The sequence below is a fragment of the Dipodomys merriami genome, unplaced genomic scaffold, assembly GCF_024711535.1.
Source record: "Dipodomys merriami isolate MVZ:Mamm:240054 unplaced genomic scaffold, mDipMer1.0.p SCAF_5, whole genome shotgun sequence".
NCBI lineage: Eukaryota > Metazoa > Chordata > Mammalia > Rodentia > Heteromyidae > Dipodomys > Dipodomys merriami.
The window spans coordinates 6,881,061-6,904,276 of NW_027206068.1; the positions used below are offsets into that span (position 1 = coordinate 6,881,061).

At 40.1% G+C, this 23,216-nt stretch overlaps 1 protein-coding gene across 1 annotated transcript; it reads right to left on the minus strand.

The window, feature by feature from the left end:
* Nucleotides 1-904: 904 nt before the first annotated feature.
* On the minus strand, nt 905-3,863 carry LOC138810032 (sperm motility kinase 4A-like). The gene is made up of 2 exons (XM_069997226.1): nt 1,375-3,863; nt 905-1,146 (listed from the first exon to the last, which is right to left on the minus strand). Exon 1 carries the CDS (start codon nt 3,228-3,230, stop codon nt 1,407-1,409), a length of 1,824 nt encoding a protein of 607 aa, XP_069853327.1. The 5' UTR covers nt 3,231-3,863; the 3' UTR covers nt 905-1,146; nt 1,375-1,406.
* Nucleotides 3,864-23,216: the final 19,353 nt, after the last annotated feature.

The window sequence follows — 23,216 nt, forward strand, 5'->3', positions numbered from 1 at the left end:
ATGCATGAGGCCCTCGGTTCGATTCCTCAGCACCACATAAGCAAAAAGAAAAAAGCCGGAAGTGGCGCTGTGGCTCAAGTGGTAGAGCGCTAGCCTTGAGCTGAAGAGCTGAGGGACAGTGCCTGAACTCTGGGCCTGGGTGCTGTCCACGACCCAACCGAAAAAATAAAAACCTAAAATTTTTTACTAAACACAAAAAAACCTAAAATTTTATAACAATATCGTGGAAGTGGAACTTTTAGTATGGTAAGATCGAAGTGGAAGTGGAACTTTTAGTATGATAAGATCAAAGTGGAACTAAAATTTTAGTTTAATAAGATCGTGGAACATACTGCAAAGAATTTTTTTTCTAAATTATTTATATAAAATTATATACAGCCCATTGGCCCATTGGAGTTAAATACAGACAATGCACTTGCTGTGCTTAACAGGTTAACCATCTACTACTTGAGTTCCTCCTACTTCAGCTCCTCCCTTCCCTCCTGTATGCTAACAGTCTTCCCTGACAGTATTGGAGAAAGGACTTCTTTCTGTGCTGTTTCTCTTTGAGCATTAATCCTCCAAAGATGGACTCCATCCTCCGAATAGCTCAAACCACAAACTAGTGGCTCCATCTCTTTTTTTTTATTTTTGTGATCATACTGTACAGGGGGGTTACAATTACATGGGCAAGATAATGAGTACATTTCTTATCAAGCATTGCAGCCTCCTCCTTTGTTTACCCTTCCCAGTCTCTCCCTGTCCCCCCACCCAGTCCTTCCCCCCCCCCAAAGTTGTAAAGTTCGTTTTTGACTTGTACTTCTCATAATTGCATCGGGTCCACCTGTATCCTTAAACGACTTGTTTTTCCCTCCATCTCATTCTTTTGAACTAACTTCCATCAAACATCAGTACCCATGGCAGAAATGAATACAAACTCAGATCATCTTTTAAGAACACAATTTTATTAAGGCTTTAAGGCTGATAGAAAAAAATAAGAAATAATTTGAAATAATGTGAAATAATTTGAAATTTGAAAAAAAAAAAAAAAGTCAAGTCTATGTATTTGGTGGTGGTAGGAGCAGATCAACTCGTCTCTAGACAGGCTGAGTGGAATGTGTTCCAGGTGAGTACCACGGCAATGTCTTTTCAACATCTCCATTTGAGCTGCAGGAAGAAAGGGAACTCAGGACTGAATTGCACAGGACAACACCTGACAAGTCACAATCCCTTCTTTCTGAAAGTCTATCCCCTTTAGACACCTCTCCCTCTCCCCTCTCATCTCTTCCCATCTCCCCAACTCCCCTTCACCCAGGTAACATTAGGTCAAAGGGGATGCGCTAAAGGGACTTCCTTGAAACGGATAAAACAGAGCACAGCTCAGTGGCCACCTACTTGTTTTCAGTTCGTCCGGAAGAAGCATTTTCTTAATGCACGTTCGGCCGGCAACAGCAAGAGAGGCTCTGAAAGCAAGTGGTGATGTTTTTCTTCCAACGCCTCAAGCGCCTCCAGCCCCTCCGTTGTTCATTCCTTGGAGATGTTGGTTGAACTGAAGGGAATGAAGTTTCGGGGGTTTCTGAAAGTACAGGACCTGGGGGCAGCTCGCTGCTTTCTTCCTGTGGGTCCTGCTGGCTGGGATATGATGCTGTTGGACACGGGACAGTAGAGCTGATCTTCCTCTTGTCCTCGACAGGTACCCAGGTGTTATGTAATACCGGGGGAAGAGAGTTGGGCCTGCTGCCCACCTCCTGCTCAGTGGCCGGGCTGCTCATTTCAGTGGGTTGGTCCATAGTGACAGTAGGTGCTGCTGCTGCTGCTGTGACTGCTGCTGCTGCTGCGGTTGCTGCTGCTGCTGCTGCTGCTGCTGCGGCTACTACTGCTGCTGCGGTTGCTGCTGCTTCTGCTGCTGCTGCTACTGCTGCTGCTGCGATTACTACTGCTGCTGCGGTTGCTGCTGCTGCTGCTGTTGTTGCTGTTATTGCTGCTGCCACTGTTATTGATGGATTCCCGGTAGCCTTGACATCTTCCTCTGTGTTGGTGACGGGGGTTCTCCAAAGGATGCAGGGGAGGCATACGGTTCTCCTGCCTTTCCTGCCACCACCCTTCATCTGCTCTTTAGCAGGGAAGCCTGCAGCCCGGTGGCGCACAGGAGCGCTAGATTTCTTTAAGTGAAGAGCTCTGCAGCTCTTGCATGCAGGTGAGGGGCAAGGCGGAGGCCCAGGAATAGCATACCTCATCCTGCGGGCCAGGTGGTGTTGGCCCTGGTCTTGCAGTTGTTTTAGTATTCTGTAGGTGGCCATGCAATTAGGCAGGGCTTGACTGACCTGGTCTGGATTAAAACCAAGGTAAGAGGCCATGATATACAATATGGCCGGATCTGGCTTGGCCAGGACATTCTGGATGGGGGGTGGTGAGGGTACCTTAGCTCCGCGAAACCATGGGTGGCGCATTATTTGCCATACTGTCGGCCTTTGTTGAGGGTTGGCGGTCATCATGTAATTTAAGATCCCTTTGAGTTCAGGGGAAAAGTATTTCGGCGTTGTAAATCTGCCTGCAAGCACTTGTTTTTTAAACACAGCCCATGAACTGTCCTCATAGGGCACATCGCCCATGACCATGAAATAAAGTAGCACCCCCAGGCTCCAGACGTCTACTTTCGGGCCCAGGTATCTCTGCTGCTTGACCATTTCTGGTGCCCAATAGGCTGGGGTCCCACACTGCTCGGTCAGCTCCTGCTGGGGCTGGAGCCGCACACTGAGACCGAAGTCGCACAGTTTGGCCGTACCCTTGTCCAGTAAGATGTTTTCAGCCTTAAGATCTCGATGGGTAATACCATGGTCATGGCAATATTTGACAGCCTTCAAGATCTGCCCAAACAGATCCTTCGCCTCCTCCTCCCCCAGCCTCACCATTTTTTGAACATAGTCCACCAGGTCTCCTCCGTCGAGGTACTCCATCACCAAATGCAGTCGGTAGTCTGATTCCACCACCTGGTAGAGCTTAACGATGTTAGGGTGCTCCACAGACTTAAAAATATCCAGCTCTGTGTCGAAAGAGGGGCATTGCCTCTTATCGATGGTTTTCACAGCCACGAGGGAGTCGGTGGGCAGATGCTTGGCCAGATGGATGGAGGCAAAGCCGCCCTCACCGATGGTCCGGAGCACCCGGTACTGAGCCCTCAGGAGCTCCTCCTCTGGGGTAGTGGTCTCAAAGGTTCGCCAGGACCTCACCTGTCTACACTGGCTAGTCATTCCTATGCTGACTAGCACCCTAGCGATGCTCTAGGGAGAAAAGTGAGCTAATCAAGTGAAACCAAATACAATCAGATCTAAATAGAAGTATTAGTATAATTAGTAAAGTATATAATAAGTGAATGAAATAACTACTATCTAACTAACACTAAAACTATGTAATGTAAATACCGAATGAATGATTAATAAATGAGTAAATGTTAAAATGCTATCTAGTTAAGATAAAGAGGAAAAATAGAGAAGGGAAGAAAGGAAATGTAGAAAGAAAGAAAGAGAAAGAAAGAGAAGGAAGAGAAAAGGAAATTAGAGGGAAAAGGAAAGAAAGAAGATAAGAAAGAGTAAGAAAAAAGGCAAGAAAGAAGCAAAGTCCGAGAAGTCAAAGCCAAATCGTAATCCAAATCCAAATACCTGATAATCAAAGCCAAGTCAATGAACCAAATAGACAAACCAACCAATCACTAAACGCCCCAACAACTCAACTCCACCCGCCTGAACTACCTACAAGAGTCCACCAGTCAGCACACGATATATATAGCCAGGGTTATTGTGACCTCATGAAGGTGTCTGTGATGTCAGAGCTGCCAAGGGGCTCTGCCCATCTGGGCGTCGCTCCCTGTGCCCATCTCAGTTCTTGGCCTTTAGGACGCTTCTTAGATGAGCATGCCTGGACTGGCCCTGCACTCAGGGCCTGGGCACTGTCCCTTAGCTTTTGTTATTTTTATTTTTATTTATTTTTTATTTTTGCCAGCTCTGGGCCTAGAACTTGGGGCCTGAGAACTGTGAGCTTCTTTTTTCCTCAAGGTTATCACTCTACCACTTGAGCCACAGACCCACTTCTGGCTTTTTCTGTTTATGTGTTACTGAGGAATTGAACCCAGGGCTTCATGTATGGTAGGCAAGCACTCTACCACTAAACCACATTCCCAGCCCCTGACCCGTAGCTTTTATACTCAAAGCTGGTGCTCTACCAGCGGAGCCCCAGCCTCAATTCTATCTTCTTGGTGGTTCATGGGAGATAATAGTCTCAGGGATTTTCCAGCCCATGTTGCCTTTGTATTAGCATCCTCATATGCTAGCTTCCTGCTTAGCTAGGATTACAGGCCTTAACAGTAGCCATATGCTTGCAAGATACTTACATTAAATATAACATGTTCTGTTAAATAGAAATACAGCTAAGTTTTCTCAGGTGGTTATGTAGATATTTAATATTTCTACTCGTTGCAATCTAGTCAGAGTGCTAATATCTAGAATCTTAAAGTGCTCGTATCTATAATCCTAGTAATTGTGGGTTAGAAGTGGGAAGAATGCATTTGGAAGCCAGCCTGGGCAAAGCAGTCCACGAGAGTCCCTGACAAGGGAGCAGGTTGGCATCATGGTGCATGCCTCTCATCCCAGCCAAGGTGGCAAGTGAAAAACAAGATGAAGGTTCAGGCTCCTGCCTGCAACAGAAGCAAATCCCTTCCTCAAAAATTACCAGCACAACACTGTTCAAAAAGGAATGTACTCAATACCTAACTTACTTAATTGTATCCTCTCTGTACATCACCTTTACAATAAAATTTAAATTAAAAGATTACCAGCACAGATATGACTGGAGGGAGACATGACTCACTGTTTATAAGGTCATCTTAAAGTCAAATAGATCATCAAAACTCAAACCTGTCATATTTTTCATTATGCTTGTTGTTTCTGCTTTAATATTGGCATTATCTTTAGGTAGAATGATCACATGAGGGCTACTCTGAACACATTATTTTTTCATTCTGTTTAGATGAATGTCAAACACGTTTGAAATGATATTTAGAATATATACTCAGATTCATTATGAACTGTGATCTATCTAGCTAAACCAAAGATGCCCTTCAGGATTTCCTAGTAGATTACCATTAATTTTTTCACCAAAAACAAGGGAAGCCAGCCAGATGTAGGTCAATCTATTTGGCCTTGAACATACTAATGATCAAACCCCAAATCTTGTCAACAGTGACTGTTCCAGCATCTGGGTCCCTCAGAAGTGACACAAAGACTGCGGAATTTATTTTTACCTACTGATCTGCCCTGAAAAAGTGGGTTTTTCATGGTGAAGTTCAACTTCCTTACAGGTATTTCTAAGAGGTATGAAGGAAGAACTCTGGGAAAGGTACAGTTATGGATGTTTATATAAAGTAGGCCTCTTTTCACTTTCTACATAATAGAAGCAATTCATGTAACCCAAATCCCTAAACAGTAGTACTTTAATAAGATACCCATTGCATTGCATGCAGTTGGCCATTTATGGCTTCATTCAAATCGATGAAACCCAGGGTCTTAAACATGTGAGACAAACCTTGAATCAGCTCCTCTATAGACATAACCCTAAGATACTTTTTTATCCTGGATTCCACATTCCCTGTGAGGAAGGCAGGGCAAGAAACTGGCACTGACTTAAAGATGAGCACATTGAGTGGAAAGACACATCACTGCAGCCCTCTGGTGGTTCTCTGTCTCTTCAAGTCACACACAACCAAGGGATCTCAGAATGTCAGTTAACTGAAAAGAACCCCCTCCTGCTAGTCATATGAAGTCCATCTGCAGCTACCTGAAAAGCTGCTTTCATGTTGAGCTAATCTCCACTGCGATTTTGATGCAGTGTATGGACTGAGAAAGAATAGAGCAAAGAGAGAAGAAAGGCTCTGGTGAGAGGGTGTGGCTCAGTCTTTGTGGCTGCTGGTAGTCTTTAGCTCTCCTAGGTGGAGCCAGGTCCTTAGGGAGAGAGAACAGACTCTATGGGGCTTGGCATAGAAGGAGTGTCTTAATCCTGTGTGGGTTATGACTGGCTATAGCTCCCTATCTTCAGTAGAGCCCTTACTTAAATAGATACTAGAGTTAAGTTTGGGGGATGTAGTTTGTTGTGTTGAGGTGTATGCCAGTCCTGGACCTTGGTCTCAGGGCCTAGCAGCTGTCATTGAGCCTTTGTCTTTGATTAACACTCTAGTCTGTGAGCCACAGGTTTACTCCCAGCTTTTGGGTAGGTAATTGGAGATGAGTCTGATGTCTGTCTGCCTGGCTTTGAACTGTGATTCTCAGATCTCAGGCTCCTGAGTAGCTCAGATTTTAGGCTGGAGCCACTGGCACTGGGCTCCTGTGGCGAATTTGCAAAGTTAGTTGGTAGCTCTCCCTGTGTCCATTCATCCTGCTTGAGAAGGCAGTGCACTGTGAGTGGTTGTTCCTTCTCCTCAGCTATTAAGAAGCCTTTGCTGCAGTGTTTCATTTGCATAAGACATAATGCTTTGATCTCTCTTTCTTGCTCCCTCATCCATTCTTCTTTTTGCTCAACTTTCCCCTTTATCCACTCATACTTGATCCACTCATTCAATTTATTCATTTATTCAACATATCAACAAATCCACAAACACAACATACACATACACACAGACACACAGACACACACAGTGACAGAGAGGGAGAGGGAGAGAGAGCATTACCTCTTGTTTTTATTCATTTCAAGTGGAGAGATAATATAATAATCCTTCTGGAGTAATCTTCCAGTTATATTCTTTTGTTTTGTTTTTGTTTGTTTGGTTTTTTTTGCCAGTCATGGGCCTGAACTCGAACTCTGGGCCTGGGCGCTGTCCCTCAGCTCTTCAGTTCAAGGCTAGCGCTCTACCACTTGAGCCACAGCACCACTTCTGGCTTTTTCTGTTATGTGGTGCTGAGGAATCGAACCCAGGGCCTCATGCATGCAAGGCAAGCGCGCTACCACTGAGCCACCTTTCCAGCCCCTTGAGTTATATTCTCAAAAAATTAAAAAAAAAAAAAAAACTCCAGTAATTAACCTGTAACAACCAGCAGGGCCCCGTGGCCTGGCCTGCTGGAGGGGCGGGGCATTGAGAGGCTGATGTCACAGCCCATGGGACATGCCACAGAAGAGCCAAAGGGGTGGGGCATGCCGCGGAGTGGGGGCGGGGCGTGCTGCTGGGGGGGTGGGGCGTTGATCCCCACATGCTGGGCTGCCTATTGGGATTGGACCGGGGCAGCTTGGGGGAGGAGCCTGAAGGGCGGTTTGAAATCATTGGTTGGGCAGGGGCGCAGCCTATCTGGGTATACATAGGCTGCGTGTTCCTAGGCCGGGTGGAGAGTAGGGGAAAAACCAGTCTTGAGGGGAGTAGAGTGGAGGTGGGGAGGAGAAAGATCGGGAGTCCTGAGGAGGGCAGGGCAAGCCTCGAGAGGCCATGTGGGACCACCTCCAGAGATCATTGTGGGCCTCCTCGAGGGGCCTGGGCAAAGGCTCGTTCAGGTGGAGCAGAGCGGGCTGTGGAGAGTGGAGAGGCCTGCGGAGAAAGAGCAAGGGCGGAAGGGAACAGCCTTCCCCTTCGGAGCGCTGGAGGACTGAGGTTTGGAGGTTTGCAGACACACTAATAAAGGTCTGGTGGCAGGGAGCAGGAATGGCTATTGGAGGCTCGAGGCTTGGAGGTTGAGGCTGCTCCTGGTTCCGGGGATCTAGCCCAGGACAAGGTGGTCTCAGGACCCCTTTCTGATGTAAACAGTGTAAATAAACTTTTGTCCACCTTTAACTGTGCCTCGATGGATTTTCTCGCTCCTCAGAGGTCATAAGTAACCCTTGAACACTTCCTATATTAACATTTATTTTTCTATTGGTTTGTGCTTATGAATCTTTCCAAAGATGCATTTGTATTTGTTATTTTACATTTTTATTAGATGTGTTCATTCCCACTGAGGGTTTAATTAGTTTTAATGAACATGGTTGTGAAAGTAGCTTTAGTGCAGCCTTGCAGCATTATTTGCCATAGCCAAGACATGGAGTCAGCCCAAATGCCCCTCCGTGGATGAACGGATCAAGAAAATGTGGTATATCCACAATGGAATTCTATGCTTCCATCAGAAAGTGTTATTGCTCCGTTTGTAAGAACATGGAAAGTCTTGGAAAAAACTAAATGAAGTAAGCCTGACACAAAGAAACATAGGTTGCATGGTTTCCCTCATTTGTGGTAGCTAGAATGTGCTTATAACTCTACAAGTAAACACACTGGGTGGTAAGTAAGGGGTTACAAATGAATTTGCAAGAAAACATTCTGGGTGGTATGTAAGGAGTTAGAAATGAAGTATAACAGACTCCAAGGAGAGCACAAATAGTGTAATTCTTTAAAAAGAATAAGAGAAAGCCGAACAAATTAAGTACCAGGAAAAAGATACTTGCAAGAGGGGATGGTGAGACAAAGGAGAGGAGAGGGATAGAAGACTGAAGAGAGGGGAAGGAGAAGAAATTCAGGCAAGAATTCATTGTGCATATGACAGAATTGAAAAATATAAGGGAAGGGTCAAACACAGGGTGAAGTTTTAGATGTGATGACAGAGGTCAAGATGCATTGTACACATAAACTGCTTTGTTAAATGTCAATAAATACGGATGAACATATACATACACAAAGAGGCTGGGTGCCTGTGGCTCTCACCTGTAAATTCTAGCTACTCAGGAAGCTGATATTGGAGGATCATGTTTAGAAGCTAGCCAGGGCAAAAAGTAGAGCTGTGGCTTAAGTGGTAGAATGCTAGCCTTGAGCGCAAAAGCTCAAAGGACAGTGCTCAGGCCCTAAATTTAAACCCCAGGAGTAGCATACACATAAAAAATAAATTTTAAAAATCAGAATTACTATTGAATAGATACTATTAAATAATTTTTTTATCTTGAATTAAAAAGTTGATTTTAGCTAGGCACTGTTAACTCACACCTGTAATCCTAGCTACTCAGGAGACTGAGATCTGATGATGAAGGATTGAAGCCAGTCCTAACAGGAAAGTCTCTGACACTCTTCAATTAACTACTAAGAAATCCAGAAATGGAGTTGTGGCTCAGATGGTAGAGTGGTAATCGAGCACAAAAGCTCAGAGACAGTGCCTGGGCCCTGAGTTCAAGTGTCAGAACTGGCACACACACACAAAAGATTGATTTTATAATCATCTCAAATTGGTTTTATCTTAAATATTTGAAAAATTCCTTCCTTACTATTTTTCTGTTCATTTGCCTTTGTGTACTTCCCTTTTAGGGACAATTTCCTGGATGCTTCTGGTACCATTCAGAAATGTCTCTAGTTTTGTAGATTAATCTTAGGGCTAACTCTGAATTGCATCTGTCACTTCATGAGAGGGATGACTACGCACTAAAAATTAACCCGCTCACTTCCATGTTGGTTTTTTTTTTAAGGAATTGCGAACAATTTCATCACATACAGACTATGTTCACTGATTATACATCAATATTTTCCTCATGTGGAATTCTTGAGAAGAGTATACTGTTAATATCTTGCTTTGAAGAAATCATCTTGAAAACACTTATTTCTGACAGATTTCTGAACTTGTAAAGTAATAATTAAGAGAGCCTTAGCCTGTGAAATGGAAGGAAATCAATTTGTGAGGTTCTGCCACTTAGTATAGACATTACTGATAGGATAGAGAAAAACAGAAAAAAAAAACATTTTGATGATCCAGGGACCATATTTCTTTATCTTGTGTGAATTTGTGTCAATTCTTAGCTAAACATTTTGGTACAAGTGTGAAATGGAAACATAAACAGATTATGGTTGTGTTTAGATTGTTGGCTGTTTTAGATCAGTGATACCTTTGCATCCTCCCACTAGTGAGAGTGATCAGACATGATTGTGACTTCACATGTATGTCATTGGACTCATTAACACTGCTTTGTGTGTCATATATGACTTTGTTGAAGTATAATTTTGTAAAAAAAATGTTAAAGCATCAATATCCTCAGCAGCTTTATTGGTTCTCTCCTTTACCTGCATCCTCCCTTCTTCCCTCACTCCTTTCCTTCCTTCCCTGCCCTCTTCCCCTCCCTCCCTCAGTACTGAGGACTGAACCTAAAATCTTGTGAATGCTAAGCATGTATATATACCCCCAGGACTTCTTAACCGCTATTCTAGGTCTTATGTCAAAAGCAAGTGAAGAGATGGACAGTGAGAGGAGATGGGTATAACAGCACTTACAGTGTACCTCTGATTGTCTATTTATGTCTTCTTTGTCAAATCTGGGGTTTGATTTAAATGATCTTGACATTAGCATTAAACCTTGGGCATTAAGGAAGCTAATTCATGGTGCATTTTTAGTACAGAAAAAGTTTGGGGGCTTGAGGGATGGCAGAGAGGATTGTAGTTATTATCATTGTTGCTTTGATTTGTGATTTTATGCATATAGACAGATGGACATTATGATTTATGCGTGCTGAGTAAATTAGTGCATAAAATGTCATTGTGTGATTATGTGGAATGCTGGCATGCCATAAAAATAAGAAGAAACTGATTTCTGGTTCACATAAAATTAATTTTTTTCCTTTCTTACTCATGATGTAGGATATTGCTTACATTTATAATTCTATTTAGATTTCAGCATGTTGTTTTTCCTCAGTGAATTAAGCATGTGATAATTTCTTAGTGTTTGAAAACTGTAAATAGGAAAGAATTTGTGTTTTATAAAAAATGCTTATTCTACCTTTTTACTTAAAGAAAAACAACTAGCATTTATGACGGTCCATTTTTTTGTTGGATGTTTCTTTTTTAGTGTTAGAGATCAAACCTGGAACTTTCTACATGCTAGACATCCATTTCACAATGATCTACATCCTCAGCCTAAGTCAGTTTCATCATCATTGTGACCTAACAGAAACAAAGTAAGGGAGAAAAGAACCATTTTACTCAGTTTCTTTTGGAGGTTTCAGTTCATCACAGTGGAGGAGCAGAAACAGAAAGGAGTCAGGAACACTTTCCCATTGTCTTAATACCTCCAAGTAGACCCTGTTTCCACAATTCTACCACCATCCAATAATCTATTCAAAATCTGACTCATCAGTGGTTTCAGCCATTCATTATTTTCTGAAAGGTCCTCCCTAGAGGTGTGCCTACTGATTCTCAAGCCAATGAATCTGACAATGAGGATTAACCACCACAGCATTGTCCTGACGCTCTTTGGGAAAAGATAAAATAATTTCTCTTCCAGAGATGGAAAGAACTTAAACAGGTTTTTGATTTTGTTTTAGTCTGGCTTCTTACTCACTTTAGCTTCAAGGAAAATCTAAAATGACAGACACAATTAGAACTTTATATTCACATCTGAAATATTAACTTTGTAGTACTTCGATGTCTTAATATCTGAACCATTCTCATTTGTAGCATTTCTGTATTTCCTTTACTACAGTGGATTTAGTATATAAGGATTTGGAGTCTTCATGGAAAAAAATTCATTCTGTTTTGGGGACTTGAGAATGTAGCCCAGTGGTAGGGTTTTTCCTAGTATATTCTAGAGCCTAGGTTCAGCCCCAAGTACCACAGTAAGTAAATAACTATTTTTGTCTCCTTTTAAAAATGTTTTATTATTACATAGTTGTGCAAAGAACTTTCAATTCAACGTGTCAATTTATGAAGAACATTGCATTTGATCAATATTATCACTTCCATAACTCTCCCATCTCAACCCCACCATCCCTTCATATATTCACATATGTACATTGAGTATTATGACTATATTCTCCCAGCATTCTTCTCTTCCATTCATCTGCTTCCCTTGTAATCTCCATCCTACTCAAACAAAACATATGTCATCTCTATCTCTGATTCTGCTACTAAGATTTCCTTCTTTTGAGATAATTGCAGAAAGAGATCTTAATAAACGTTGGTTTCTATCATAGCTCAGTTCTCACATTCAATGAGAGGCACACCTGGGCTCCCTGAGATGGCAAATGCAGTAGCGATGCTTGCTTCAATGCATTCTAGAATCACGTGGATATGTTTAAAGTCTAGTCGTTGAAACCTCTCCCCCAAGAGACTGATTAGTTCTTGGATCAAGCACATTTACATTAACCTGCTTGCTAGGTGATTCTGAGGAAGATGACCCAAAACACCTTAATTTGAGAAATAGTTAACTTTGTCAATTCCCTGTCCTTGAATATAGCTATTTGTGCTTTTCTCTTGTACAAACATTCTTACATTCAGAGACTTGTGCAATTAATTGTACCTAAGAATTAATATATAGTTAAAAGGTTGTATGGAAATACCATTTTCCCAGTGTTAGAAATTTTTATGATTAAATTTGTACAATGAAAAGTTAGATGGTCAGTAAATTTGTTTGAATGTTTTCCCTACCAGACGAGAGAAAAGAAGCTGGACTTTCCAAAATTTTCTTTTGAATTTGTTCTTTTAGAAGACTGTACAGTCAGGTTTACAAGTAAATTTGTGTGTATGTTTGTGTGTATGTTTGGCATCATGTTAAAAAAATTTTACAATCTTAGGGCATTTTGGATTTGAGATTTTAAGATTATGAATGCTTAACTGGTAAAGTCTATGCAAATATTTCAAAGTCTAAAAACAAACAAAGACAACCCTAGGATCTCTTGCCAAAATATTTCAGATAAGGGATTTTCAACCTGTTTAGATACTGTATAAATATTATGCATATATAGTTTTGTATCAAAGATAGTTATCGAATGTTCTCCCTACTATATGATTCCTGTCTCTGAAAACTTGTCCTTATCACACAGTTATGTTTGTCATGCTATACTTGGCCCATACTTAAGTGATTCAATCTTAAATAAAATGTCCTAGTACACATAGTTCTCCATGAAAAACTAACAATCATTTCTTCCCCGTTAGCTTGAGAATCATGGGAGGAATTAAGTGGTTTATTTTGATGTATATAGATTACTGTGCTTTTTTGTTGGTGGTGGTCATGGGGCTTTGAACTCTGGGCATGTGTGCTGTCCCTGAGCTCTTCTACTCAAAGCTAGTGCTCTTCCACTTTGAGCTACAGGGCCACTTCTGGTTTTCTGGTAGTTAATTGGAGATAAAAGTCTCAGGGCCTTTCCTGAACAGGCTGGCTTTGATTGTTACCCTCAGATTTCAGCCTCCTGTGTAGCTACAATTATAGATGTGAAACAGCAGCTGGAAGGTTCTTTAAGGATAGCATTGTCCATAGATTATTTTGTGTTCCTGAACTACTGATAGAGACAATGGATAAAATACATAACTTTAATGAGTATGAGTAGCCAATGATCTATAAAACCAGTTGAAGTGCCTCTGAGCTAAGTTAACAATTTCGTTTTAAAAATTATGTAAAGAATAGGGAGAGAAAAATCATATGAAATATTTGCTGCGATTTTATTCTAAAGATAGAGTGTACACTGAATTGTGTCTCTTTGATCTCTAGTAAGGTGAAATTACATTCTGCTTGAGATGTCTGGAAACTTACATCATTTCATTAATTTAAAATTTCACATTACAGTGAGATACAATTTTCTCTCCAGTAAACCATCACAGTAAAACATTTCCACACTGGCGGTGAGGAGGGAGGAGGGGAGGGAAAGTAGGAGAAAAATGAGGGAAGGGGTTACAAGTTTGAGAAGAACTGTACTTATTATCTTATGTAACTGTAACCCCTCTGTATATCACTTGACAATTAAAAAAATATATATATAAGAAAAAATAAGCAATCTAAAAACAAAATTTCCACACCCACTATAAATTGAGATATTGAGAGTCAATTTTCATTATTATATAGAATGAAGTAGGGTTGGGAGACCCTTTGGTCTTAATTTCAATCTCGGTCTGTCTGTCTGTCTTTCTCTGTCTCTGTCTGTCTGTCTCTCTTGTGGTGGTACGGGGGTTTGAATTCTGGGCCTGTATGTGCTAGGTAGGCACTCCACTGCTGAACCACACCTCCAACCCCTTTTTTTTCTTCACCATAATACTGAGAAACATTTATTTTACATAAAGAAATATCAAGGTGTCTACAAGGATCAAACAAATTAGTTAATGGGAAAATAATAACCAGTTGATAAAACAATTAAATTACAAGTTTTGTTTTCCACACTTCTTTTGTTTATGGATTCCATGAGTTTTTTTTAATTTTTATTTTTTTTATTGTGAAAATACTGTACAGAGGGGTTACAATTACATGGGCAAGATAGTGAGTACATTTCTTATCAAGCATTGTAGCCTCCTCCTTTGTTTACCCTTCCCATCCCTTCCCATCCTCCCTCCCGCCCCCACCCAATTCTCCTCCCCCCTCCCCAAGTTGTAAAGTTCGTTTTCGACATGACAACTTGTACTTCTCATTGTTGCAACAGGTCCACCTGTATCCTTATTTAAACGACTTGTTTTTCCCCTTCCCCTCCACAAATTATACCGACATGAAATACAGTGAAAGCAGGGGTTATACTGTGGGGGAGGGACATACAAAGCAACAAAGAAATAATCTTATAAATGCGTTAGAAACAAATGCATGAAAGAAAAAAACATTTAAATACATATCTTAGGGTTCATTTTCCTAACATCACCTTATCTGACCTTTTCTGCTTGACTCATACATATACTAGATATTGCAAATAAGGGAAATCATGGGACCTACGTTGCTTTGGGCTTGGCTTACTTCACTTAATATAATTTTTTCCAAGTCTTTCCATTTCCTAACAAATGGGGCAATGTCATTCTTTCTGATGGAGGCATAGAATTCCATTGTGTATATATACCACATTTTCTTGATCTATTCATCTACTGAGGGGCATCTGGGTTGGTTCCAGATCTTAGCTATGGTAAATAATGCTGCAATAAACATAGTTGTGCTTGTAGCTTTAGTGTGGTCTTGTTTGTACACATTTGGGTAAATGCCCAAAAGTGGGACTGCTGGGTCGTAGAGGAGCTCTATATGGAGTCTTTTGAGGAACCTCCATACTACTTTCCAAAGTGTCCAACCCCTTTTTTGCACTGGTTATTTTTAAGATAGTACCTTAGTTCTTTCTGTGTGCATGGGCTATTATCCACATATTTTAGTCTTCCTGTCATAACTGAAATAACAAATGCATTCCACCACATTCAGCTTCTTTTTTGTCAGATAGAACTTTTCTGCATAGTCTAGTCAAGAAGTTCAATCCTTCTGATCTCAGCCTCCTACATGGCTGGGATAACAGACATAAACAACGATTGGGTGAGGAGTCTCAAGTGTATGCCCAGGCTGGCTTTAAGTGACAATTATTACTATCTCAGACTCCTAAATAGCTAGTATTACCAGTAGGAGTCACCAACAGCTGACCTTCATTTTAGTTTCTCAGATAACATTTTTTCACTTATTTGTTGACTTTACTCTGCCAGAGTGCATAATATGTTAATGTAACTCTGAATCTGCTTTTTACTACTCATTAGAAGACTGGAGCATTATAACATTCAACTGCTTATTGGTGTCTCCTACCATATATCTCCTACCATTGTTTCTGTAGAACACGTTCTGTTTAAGACACTCTATACTTTAAAGTGTTTCTTCAGCAGCTAAATTTAATTCAATAAGTAAAGTTATATAGAGTAACCATGATGAATAGTATTACAAACACAAGGAGATGTGCATTTTAGAAATACCATTTTACTTACAAGAAAAACCAGAAAGTTTAATCTTGCCATGAAATTCTTACTTGGAATTACAATTTTGTCTAGTACATAATTGTTGTCTCCTTCATATCAATGATTCCTTGAGAATATTTATTTTTTGGGGGGGGTAGAACATGCATTCTCTTTTTTTCTTTATTCAGATTAAGTAATTACATCAATTTCACAGTATTGTGGCCTAGTGACACTTAGCTAAAGTCACAGACACATTTTAACCTTCACAATGCAAATTGTCATTATCTTGATCTACAAAGCTTATGAACTCTACAGACTGTAACAACAAAACTATTTCTTCCAAATTTGGTGATTTGCACATTTTTTTCCTTTTGTTTAGTGTCAACTGTTCCCTCTTTCCCCCTTATTTCCTCCCTCCCATCGCCACCCTTTTGTTGCTTAGTTCACTTTCATCAATGTCCAGTGCAGCTGATGGGCCTCTCTTTTTTTTTCTTTGTATTACTATGGCTACACTTTATAAGATGTCTAGTCATTTGCTATATGTGCGTGTGTGTGTGTGTGTATTTCATGCTTCACATGGCAGTAGTGAAGTTAATTGTTTTTTGCATAAGACTGAGAAGTAAATCAACTCTCCATTTTTTCCCTAACACTATCTCTATGGTAGTAATATCTTAAAAATGAGCCTGGCACCCTTGGCTCGCGTCTGTAATTGTAGCTACTTAGGCAGCTGAGATCCAGCAGCTTGTGATTTGAAGTCAACCTAAGTAAAAAATGTCTATGAAACTCAATCTCTAAGATAACTGTCAGTAAAGAGAGCAGGAGGCTCCAGTGGTAGAGTAGAACAGATTGGCTCCTATCCTCCTGGCTTTACCTCTCGAATGATGGCTTTATATGTGACGCCACCACACTTGAGTATGATTTTTTTTATTTTTTATTGTGAAAATACCATACAGAGAGGTTACAATTACATGGGCAAGATAATGAAGATAATGAGTACATTTCTTATCAAGCATTGTTGCCTCCTTCTTTGTTTCCCCTTCCCATCCCTTCCCATTCCCCCCCCAAAAAGTTGTAAAGTTCGTTTTTCAATATAACGACTTGTACATCTCATTGTTGCAATGGGTCCACCTGTATCCCTATTTAAACAATTTGTTGCTTCCCTTTTATATAGTCACAGAATTTTGCAATTGGCAAATAATTATAGATTACTTGCATTTCATCACTGCAAAAGAGAATCCCCTTTTGCAGAATTTCCAGATTTCCAGCTACTACTAATCCATTGTCTCAGAATTTTTGACTTTTTTGGGGGGGATCCCGTCGTGGGGTCTGAACTCTGGGCCTGAGTGTTGTCCCTCAGCTCTTCAGCTCAAGGCTAGCGCTCTACCACTTGAGCCACAGTGCCACTTCCGGCTTTTTTTTTCTGCTTATGCGGTGCTGAGGAATCGAACCTAGGGCCTCAGGCATGCAAGGCAAGTGCTCTCCCACTGAGCCACCTTCCCAGCCCAATTTTTGACATTTTCTAATAATTCTTAATGCTCACTACTTCCTTTGTATTCAGAGTAAATACAAATAGATTATCCACTAAATTCATTTGACAGTAAAATAATTTCTACTTTAAGTTTTTATTTTACTGTCAATATTATCTAAAATTCACAGTTAAACCAAAAGTGTATTCCAAATATAAAGGATAAATCATTCTACATGTTTTAAATGTCAAGCCCTCTGTGCAATAAAAGTCCTAAAATCAATAATACAGGGGGTGAAAAAGCGAAAACCCAGAGCTAGGTTTATGAGTAAGTATAGAAAGCCAATAAAAAGAAAACAAAGAAGAACCTGTAATTTAAAGTCTAGTATGGTGGCTCATGCCTGTAATACTAGCACTTGGGATGCTGAGGCATGAGGATCATGAGTTAGGGGCTCATATATAATGAGCCCCTATCTCAATAAAAAAGGAAACCACAAACAAAACAAAACAAAACAATAATTCTGGGTGCTTTCCCTGAACATTTTTTTTTTTTTTTGTGCAAGGCTAGCAGTCTATGACTTTGAGCCACAGCTCCACTCCTGATTTTGTGGTGGTTAATTGGAGATAAGAGGCTCACAGACTATTGCTCACGCTGGCTTCAGGTTGCAATCCTCAGATCTCAGCCTCCTAAGTAGCTAGGTTTATAGGCATGAGCCACCAGTGACTGGCTAACCAGGAATGGTTTTTTTTTTTTTATTTTTAACAAAAATATTTTCATGTGTCTACATTACTCTCAATTCTGAAATTTATCTATCATGAAATAAAATAGTGCCTGTTTTGGGGAAAATAGATCCCTAAACAAAATACTCCTCTTTTCCCTAAAATCACATCCTCCCTCCCACAAATGTGTGTGTGTATGTATAGAATTAGTTTGAAACTTGCAAGTGTGAGCATGCCATCTTTCTTTGGTTACAAGAAATTCAAGTTCTTCTGGAAATTAGACAATTAGCTAAAATCACAAAATTCATGAGAAAACCCTAAAAGTGAAGCAAATATACTGGTGGTTTTTTTTTTTTTTTTTTTTTTTGGTCAGTTGTGGGACCTGAACTCTGGGCCTGGGCGCTGTCCCTCAGCTCTTCAGCTCAAGGCTAGCGCCCTAGCACTTAAGTCAAAGCACCACTTCCAGCTTTTATCTGCTGATGTGGTGCTGAGGAATTGAACCCAGGGCCTTATGCATGCGAGGCAAGCACTCTACCATTGAGCCAACTTCCCAGCCCATGTCTTTTTAAAACTAGAAACAAAACATTTATGAATTCTATCTTGTTTAAAATGAATTAGGGGCCATTCACCGAAACAACATGTTTGAATAATGGAATTCTAAAACTACCACCAATTATAATCAATAGGATTCTAGAACTTTCTTTTGCCAAAATGCAACTTATGATGGCTAAATTATATATTCAAAGGGCTTGACAGATCATTAAAATTCTTAAGGTGATTTTAAGATAGATTTAAACAACTATCTCTTTGTGTTTTCCATACTCAGTATGAGCAGTAATTCTGTAAATTGATTTGAGGGCACTCTAAAGGTCTGTTACTATGGTAACCAGATTCAGAAAAATAACCTTCTAAACATGATTGTCACACAAGGAAGACAGGTGGCTGACTAATCTTGACTACTGCTTTTTTTTCTTATCTTTTCATGGCTTTCCTGTCAGCTTCTTGCTTTGTTTCTCACAAGATTATTCATAAGGCAATTATGAGTTTTTCTTACCAGTAGGTAAATTTCTCTGTCATATACCATTGCTTAATTGATTCCCATGAGATTTGGTCAATTACAAGCCTTTTCCCCCAATACACATACACAAAAAGAAGCACTAAATGGAAAATACTTCTACATGCAATGTGCTAAGGGCACATTTCAATTACATGGATGTATTTCAAGCTCCTCAGAGTCAATGCATAGGGTTACTTGGGCAATAACACTGGTTAGAAGAAAAGGCAAAAATGACATTAATTTCTTTTAATGGTCTGGGTTTGAATAGTCTTCAACTACAGCAACCTTTTAAGCTTATTTATGTTTCTCAATATGCTAGATTAGTATATTTCTCTATGAATAACTTGTATGTCATCCTGAAAACAGCATTTCATAAATATATGTGTATATAGTTGGTGTTTAATAGTCTTCAGTTGAATTTGACCAACAGGATGGGAAAAAATTTAGTTTTGTGTGGGCTGAAAATGCACTGATTATCTCTTGCCTTAATTTCTTTAACAATACACTAAAAGATTTCTTTTTGTTGTAACTGTTGTTTTTTACGGTTTTGCTATGTACAATAGGCTGTCCTGGAACTCATGTTCCTCTTGTCTCAGCCTCCAGTGCTATGATCACAGGCATTTTCCACCATTTCTGTAACAACTGTCCAATAACAGCTATTTACATATAATTTACATTTTATTTGGTATTATAAATAGTGTAGATTTGACTTAAAGTATACTGGAGGAAAACACAGGTTGAAAGAAAGCCTCTCCAACCAATGGTGCTGGCAAAATTGGCTATATACATGTAGGAACTGAACCTAGATTTTTTTTTAATATATCTTTTTTTTGGGGGGGGGATCCAGTCGTGGGACCTGAACTCTGGGCCTGGGCTCTGTCCCTCAGCTCTTCAGCTCAAGGCTAGCGCTCTACCACTTGAGCCACAGCACCACTTCCGTTTTTTTTTTTCTTTTTGCTTATGTGGTGCTGAGGAGTCAAACCCAGGGCCTCATGCATGCAAGGCAAGTGCTCTACCGCTGAGCCACCTTCCCAGCTCTGAAGCTAGATTCTTATATATCATCCTGCACAAGAGTCGGTTCTAAATGGATCAAAGACTTCAATGTAAGGCAGATACCATGAAAATATTACAGGACGGGGTAGGGAAAACACTAGGCTCCTAGGCTCAGGTTGAAACTTCCTAAGATCCAGAATCACAACAAATCAAAGAAACACTGAATAAATGGTATTGCATCAAACTGAAGAGTTTCTGCATGGCAAAGACATAGCAAGATAAATAGAAAGCCCACAGAATGGGAGAAGATTTCTACTAGCTAGCCATTAGTAAGGGACCTCATATCTAAAATATACTTAGAGCTAAAAAAAAACTAATCCCCCCCAACATAAACTCTCAAAGAAACGTCGATTCAATTTAATAAATGGGCCAAAGACTTGAAGGGATATTTCCCAGAAGAGAGGTAAGAATGGCCACTAGACATATGAAGAAATGTTCAACATCTCTGGCCATAAAAGAAATAGAAATCAAAACACTATTGAGATTCCCCCTCACCCCAGTTGGAATGGCCATTATCAAGGAAACAAATAACAACAGACGGTGATGGGGATGTGGCCAAAAGGGAACTATTACACTGTTGGTGGGATGTAAACTTGGAAAGCAGTATGAAGGTTCCTCAAAGACTAAACATAGAGCTTCCCTATGACCCAGCAATTCTACTTCCTAGCATTTATCCAATAGACCACAAACAGGCCACACTAAAGCTACCAGCACAATCATGTTCATTGCAGTACTGTTTATCATAGCCAAGATAACGGAATCAACCCAGATGCCCCTCAATGGGCAAATGGATCAAGAAAATGTGATTATATATACATATATATACATATATATATATACATATGTATGTATATATATTCTACACTTCCATCGGAAAGAATGATGTACCATTCAGAAGGAAACAGACTTGGAAAAAATTAGGTGAAGTAATCCAGACCCAAAGAAAGATAAGTTGCATGTTTTCCCTTGTTTATTGTAACTAGAATGTGCCTATAAATCTATAAGTAAACACCCTGGATGGTAAATGACAAAATATATACTTGGACACGATAAACAGGACTCTAGACATTTACACACTGAGACCAAAGGAGGATATTCTTTTTTTTTTTTTTTTGGTCTGGTCATGGGCCCTGAACTCTAGGCCTGGGCGCTATCCCTCAGATCTTCAGCTCAAGGCTAGCACTCTACCTCTGCCACTTCCGGCTTTTTTGTTTTTGCTTATGTGGTGCTAAGGAATCGAACCCAGGGCCTCAGACTTGCAAGGCAAGCGCTCTACCACTGAGCCACCTTCCCAGCCCAAAGGAGGATATTCTTAGGCAAGGATCACAAAGGCTCAATAATTATGTACATATGATTATATAAAATGATGTTTATCAAAATGAATTCCAAGAAATGGGAACAAGAGGCTTTTGTTACTTTTTTCTCCTTTGTTACTGTTTTTGATTTCTCTGCTTTTTGTTTTGTATGTATGTTTATCTTTTTGGGGAAGAATAAGGAGGGAGCACAGAAATGGTAGGACAAAGGGTGAACATCAATGTAGCAGTGAACTGGATGCCCAAGACTCATGCCTGTTTTCCTAACTACTTAGGAGGCTGAGATCTCAGGATCACAGTTCAAAGGGGCAGGAAAGTCCCTGAGACTCTTATTTCCAATAAACCACCAGAGAACTGGAAGTGGTGCTGTGGCTCAAGTGATAGAATGTTCACCTTGAGCTGAAGAGTGCAGGGACAGCGCCCAAGCCCAGAATTCAAGCCCCATGACTGACAAAATAAAATAAAATAAATAACTGCAGCAGTGATACTCACTTGACACTATGTTAAAAATGAACTATACAACTTGTGTGTGTGCAGGCAGATGCGAGGGAAAAACTGGCTGAAGAGAGGGGAGGAATGACACTGATTAAAAAGAAATGTACTCATTACCTGATGTATGCAACTATAATCTATCTGTACATCACCTTTACAATAACAATAAAGAAAAGTATATTGGAGGATATGTGTGGGCAGTGTATAAGCACTAGTCAGATAAATCTATGAAACTCTTATCTCCAATTAACCAGGAAAAAGCCAGAAATGGAGATGTGGCTCAAGTGGTAAAGAATCAGTCTTGAGCAAGAAAGCCATATGAGAGCAGGAAAACTTGGGCTTGAACTCCAATAACCTCTCTCTTCTTCTCTTCTACCCTTCTTCTCTCCCTTCTTCCCTCTGTCCTTTTCTCTCCACCCTCATTCAAACCACAGCTGAGCACAGAAATATGGCTATCATATTAGCTCCATAAAAGGCTGAGATTGGGACAATTTAGTTCCATACAGCACCAGGTGGAAAAGTCTGTTAGCTTCCATCTCAGTGGAAGAAGCTGGGCATGGTGGCCAAATTTGTGGTGATTTATTATGGAAATCATAAAAAACGAATATAGAAATACTGAATTTGAGGGAATGGTAAAGCAACAGTTTGAAAGAAATCCACAGGTTTAATGTGCTTATAGTGGAAAAAAATATAAACTCAATCATCTAAGATTTCCTTTTAAGAAGCAAGAAAAAAGAAGGGAAAATTAAGCCATAAATAAATAAAAACAGGGCTGGGAAGGTGGCTCAGTGGTAGAACGCTTGCCTTGCATGCATGAGGCCCTGGGTTTGATTCCTCAGCACCACATAAGCAAAAAGAAAAAAGCCGGAAGTGGCGTTGTGGCTCAAGTGGTAGAGCACTAGCCTTGAGCTGAAGAGCTGAGGGACAGCGCCCAGGCCCAGAGTTCAGGCCCCATGACTGGCCCCAAAAATAAAAAAATAAAAAACATAAAAACAAGGACAAATATAAAGAAAAATCACTGAAATTCAAAGTTGATTCTTCAGAAAGATAGGAGGAATTAATAAGTTTCTACTGATTAGCTCTTAAAAGAAAGACCCAAATTGCCAGGGGAATTTCGCATAGTTGCTGTAGATAATATGGGGATAATAAATAAGTACATGATTTAGAGTAATACTTAGCCAACTTTGTTAAATAGAAAATGTCCTTCAAATTTTAATAAGCTCAAGAGCAAATAAAAACTTAACCATGTATGATTTATTCATAATTTAACCTTTTTCCACAAATAAAATCGCATCCCAGATGCATAGAGTCCAAATCTGGAGGAAGAAATTATATCAAGAAGCAGTTTTGATGTTCTTTGAACTTACCAAGAGTAAAGGACTGAAGTAGTAGCTCCAGTAGTAGAGCACATATCTAGGAAGCATAAGGCCCTGAGTTCAAGTTCCAATATTACCAAACAACAACAGTCTCAAACCTACCAAGAGTGGATATGTTAGT

Coding starts and splice junctions, on each gene's coding strand:
- LOC138810032 (XM_069997226.1), bottom strand. CDS start 3,230: ATGACTAGCCAGTGTAGACAGGTGAGGTCCTGGCGAACCTTTGAGACC.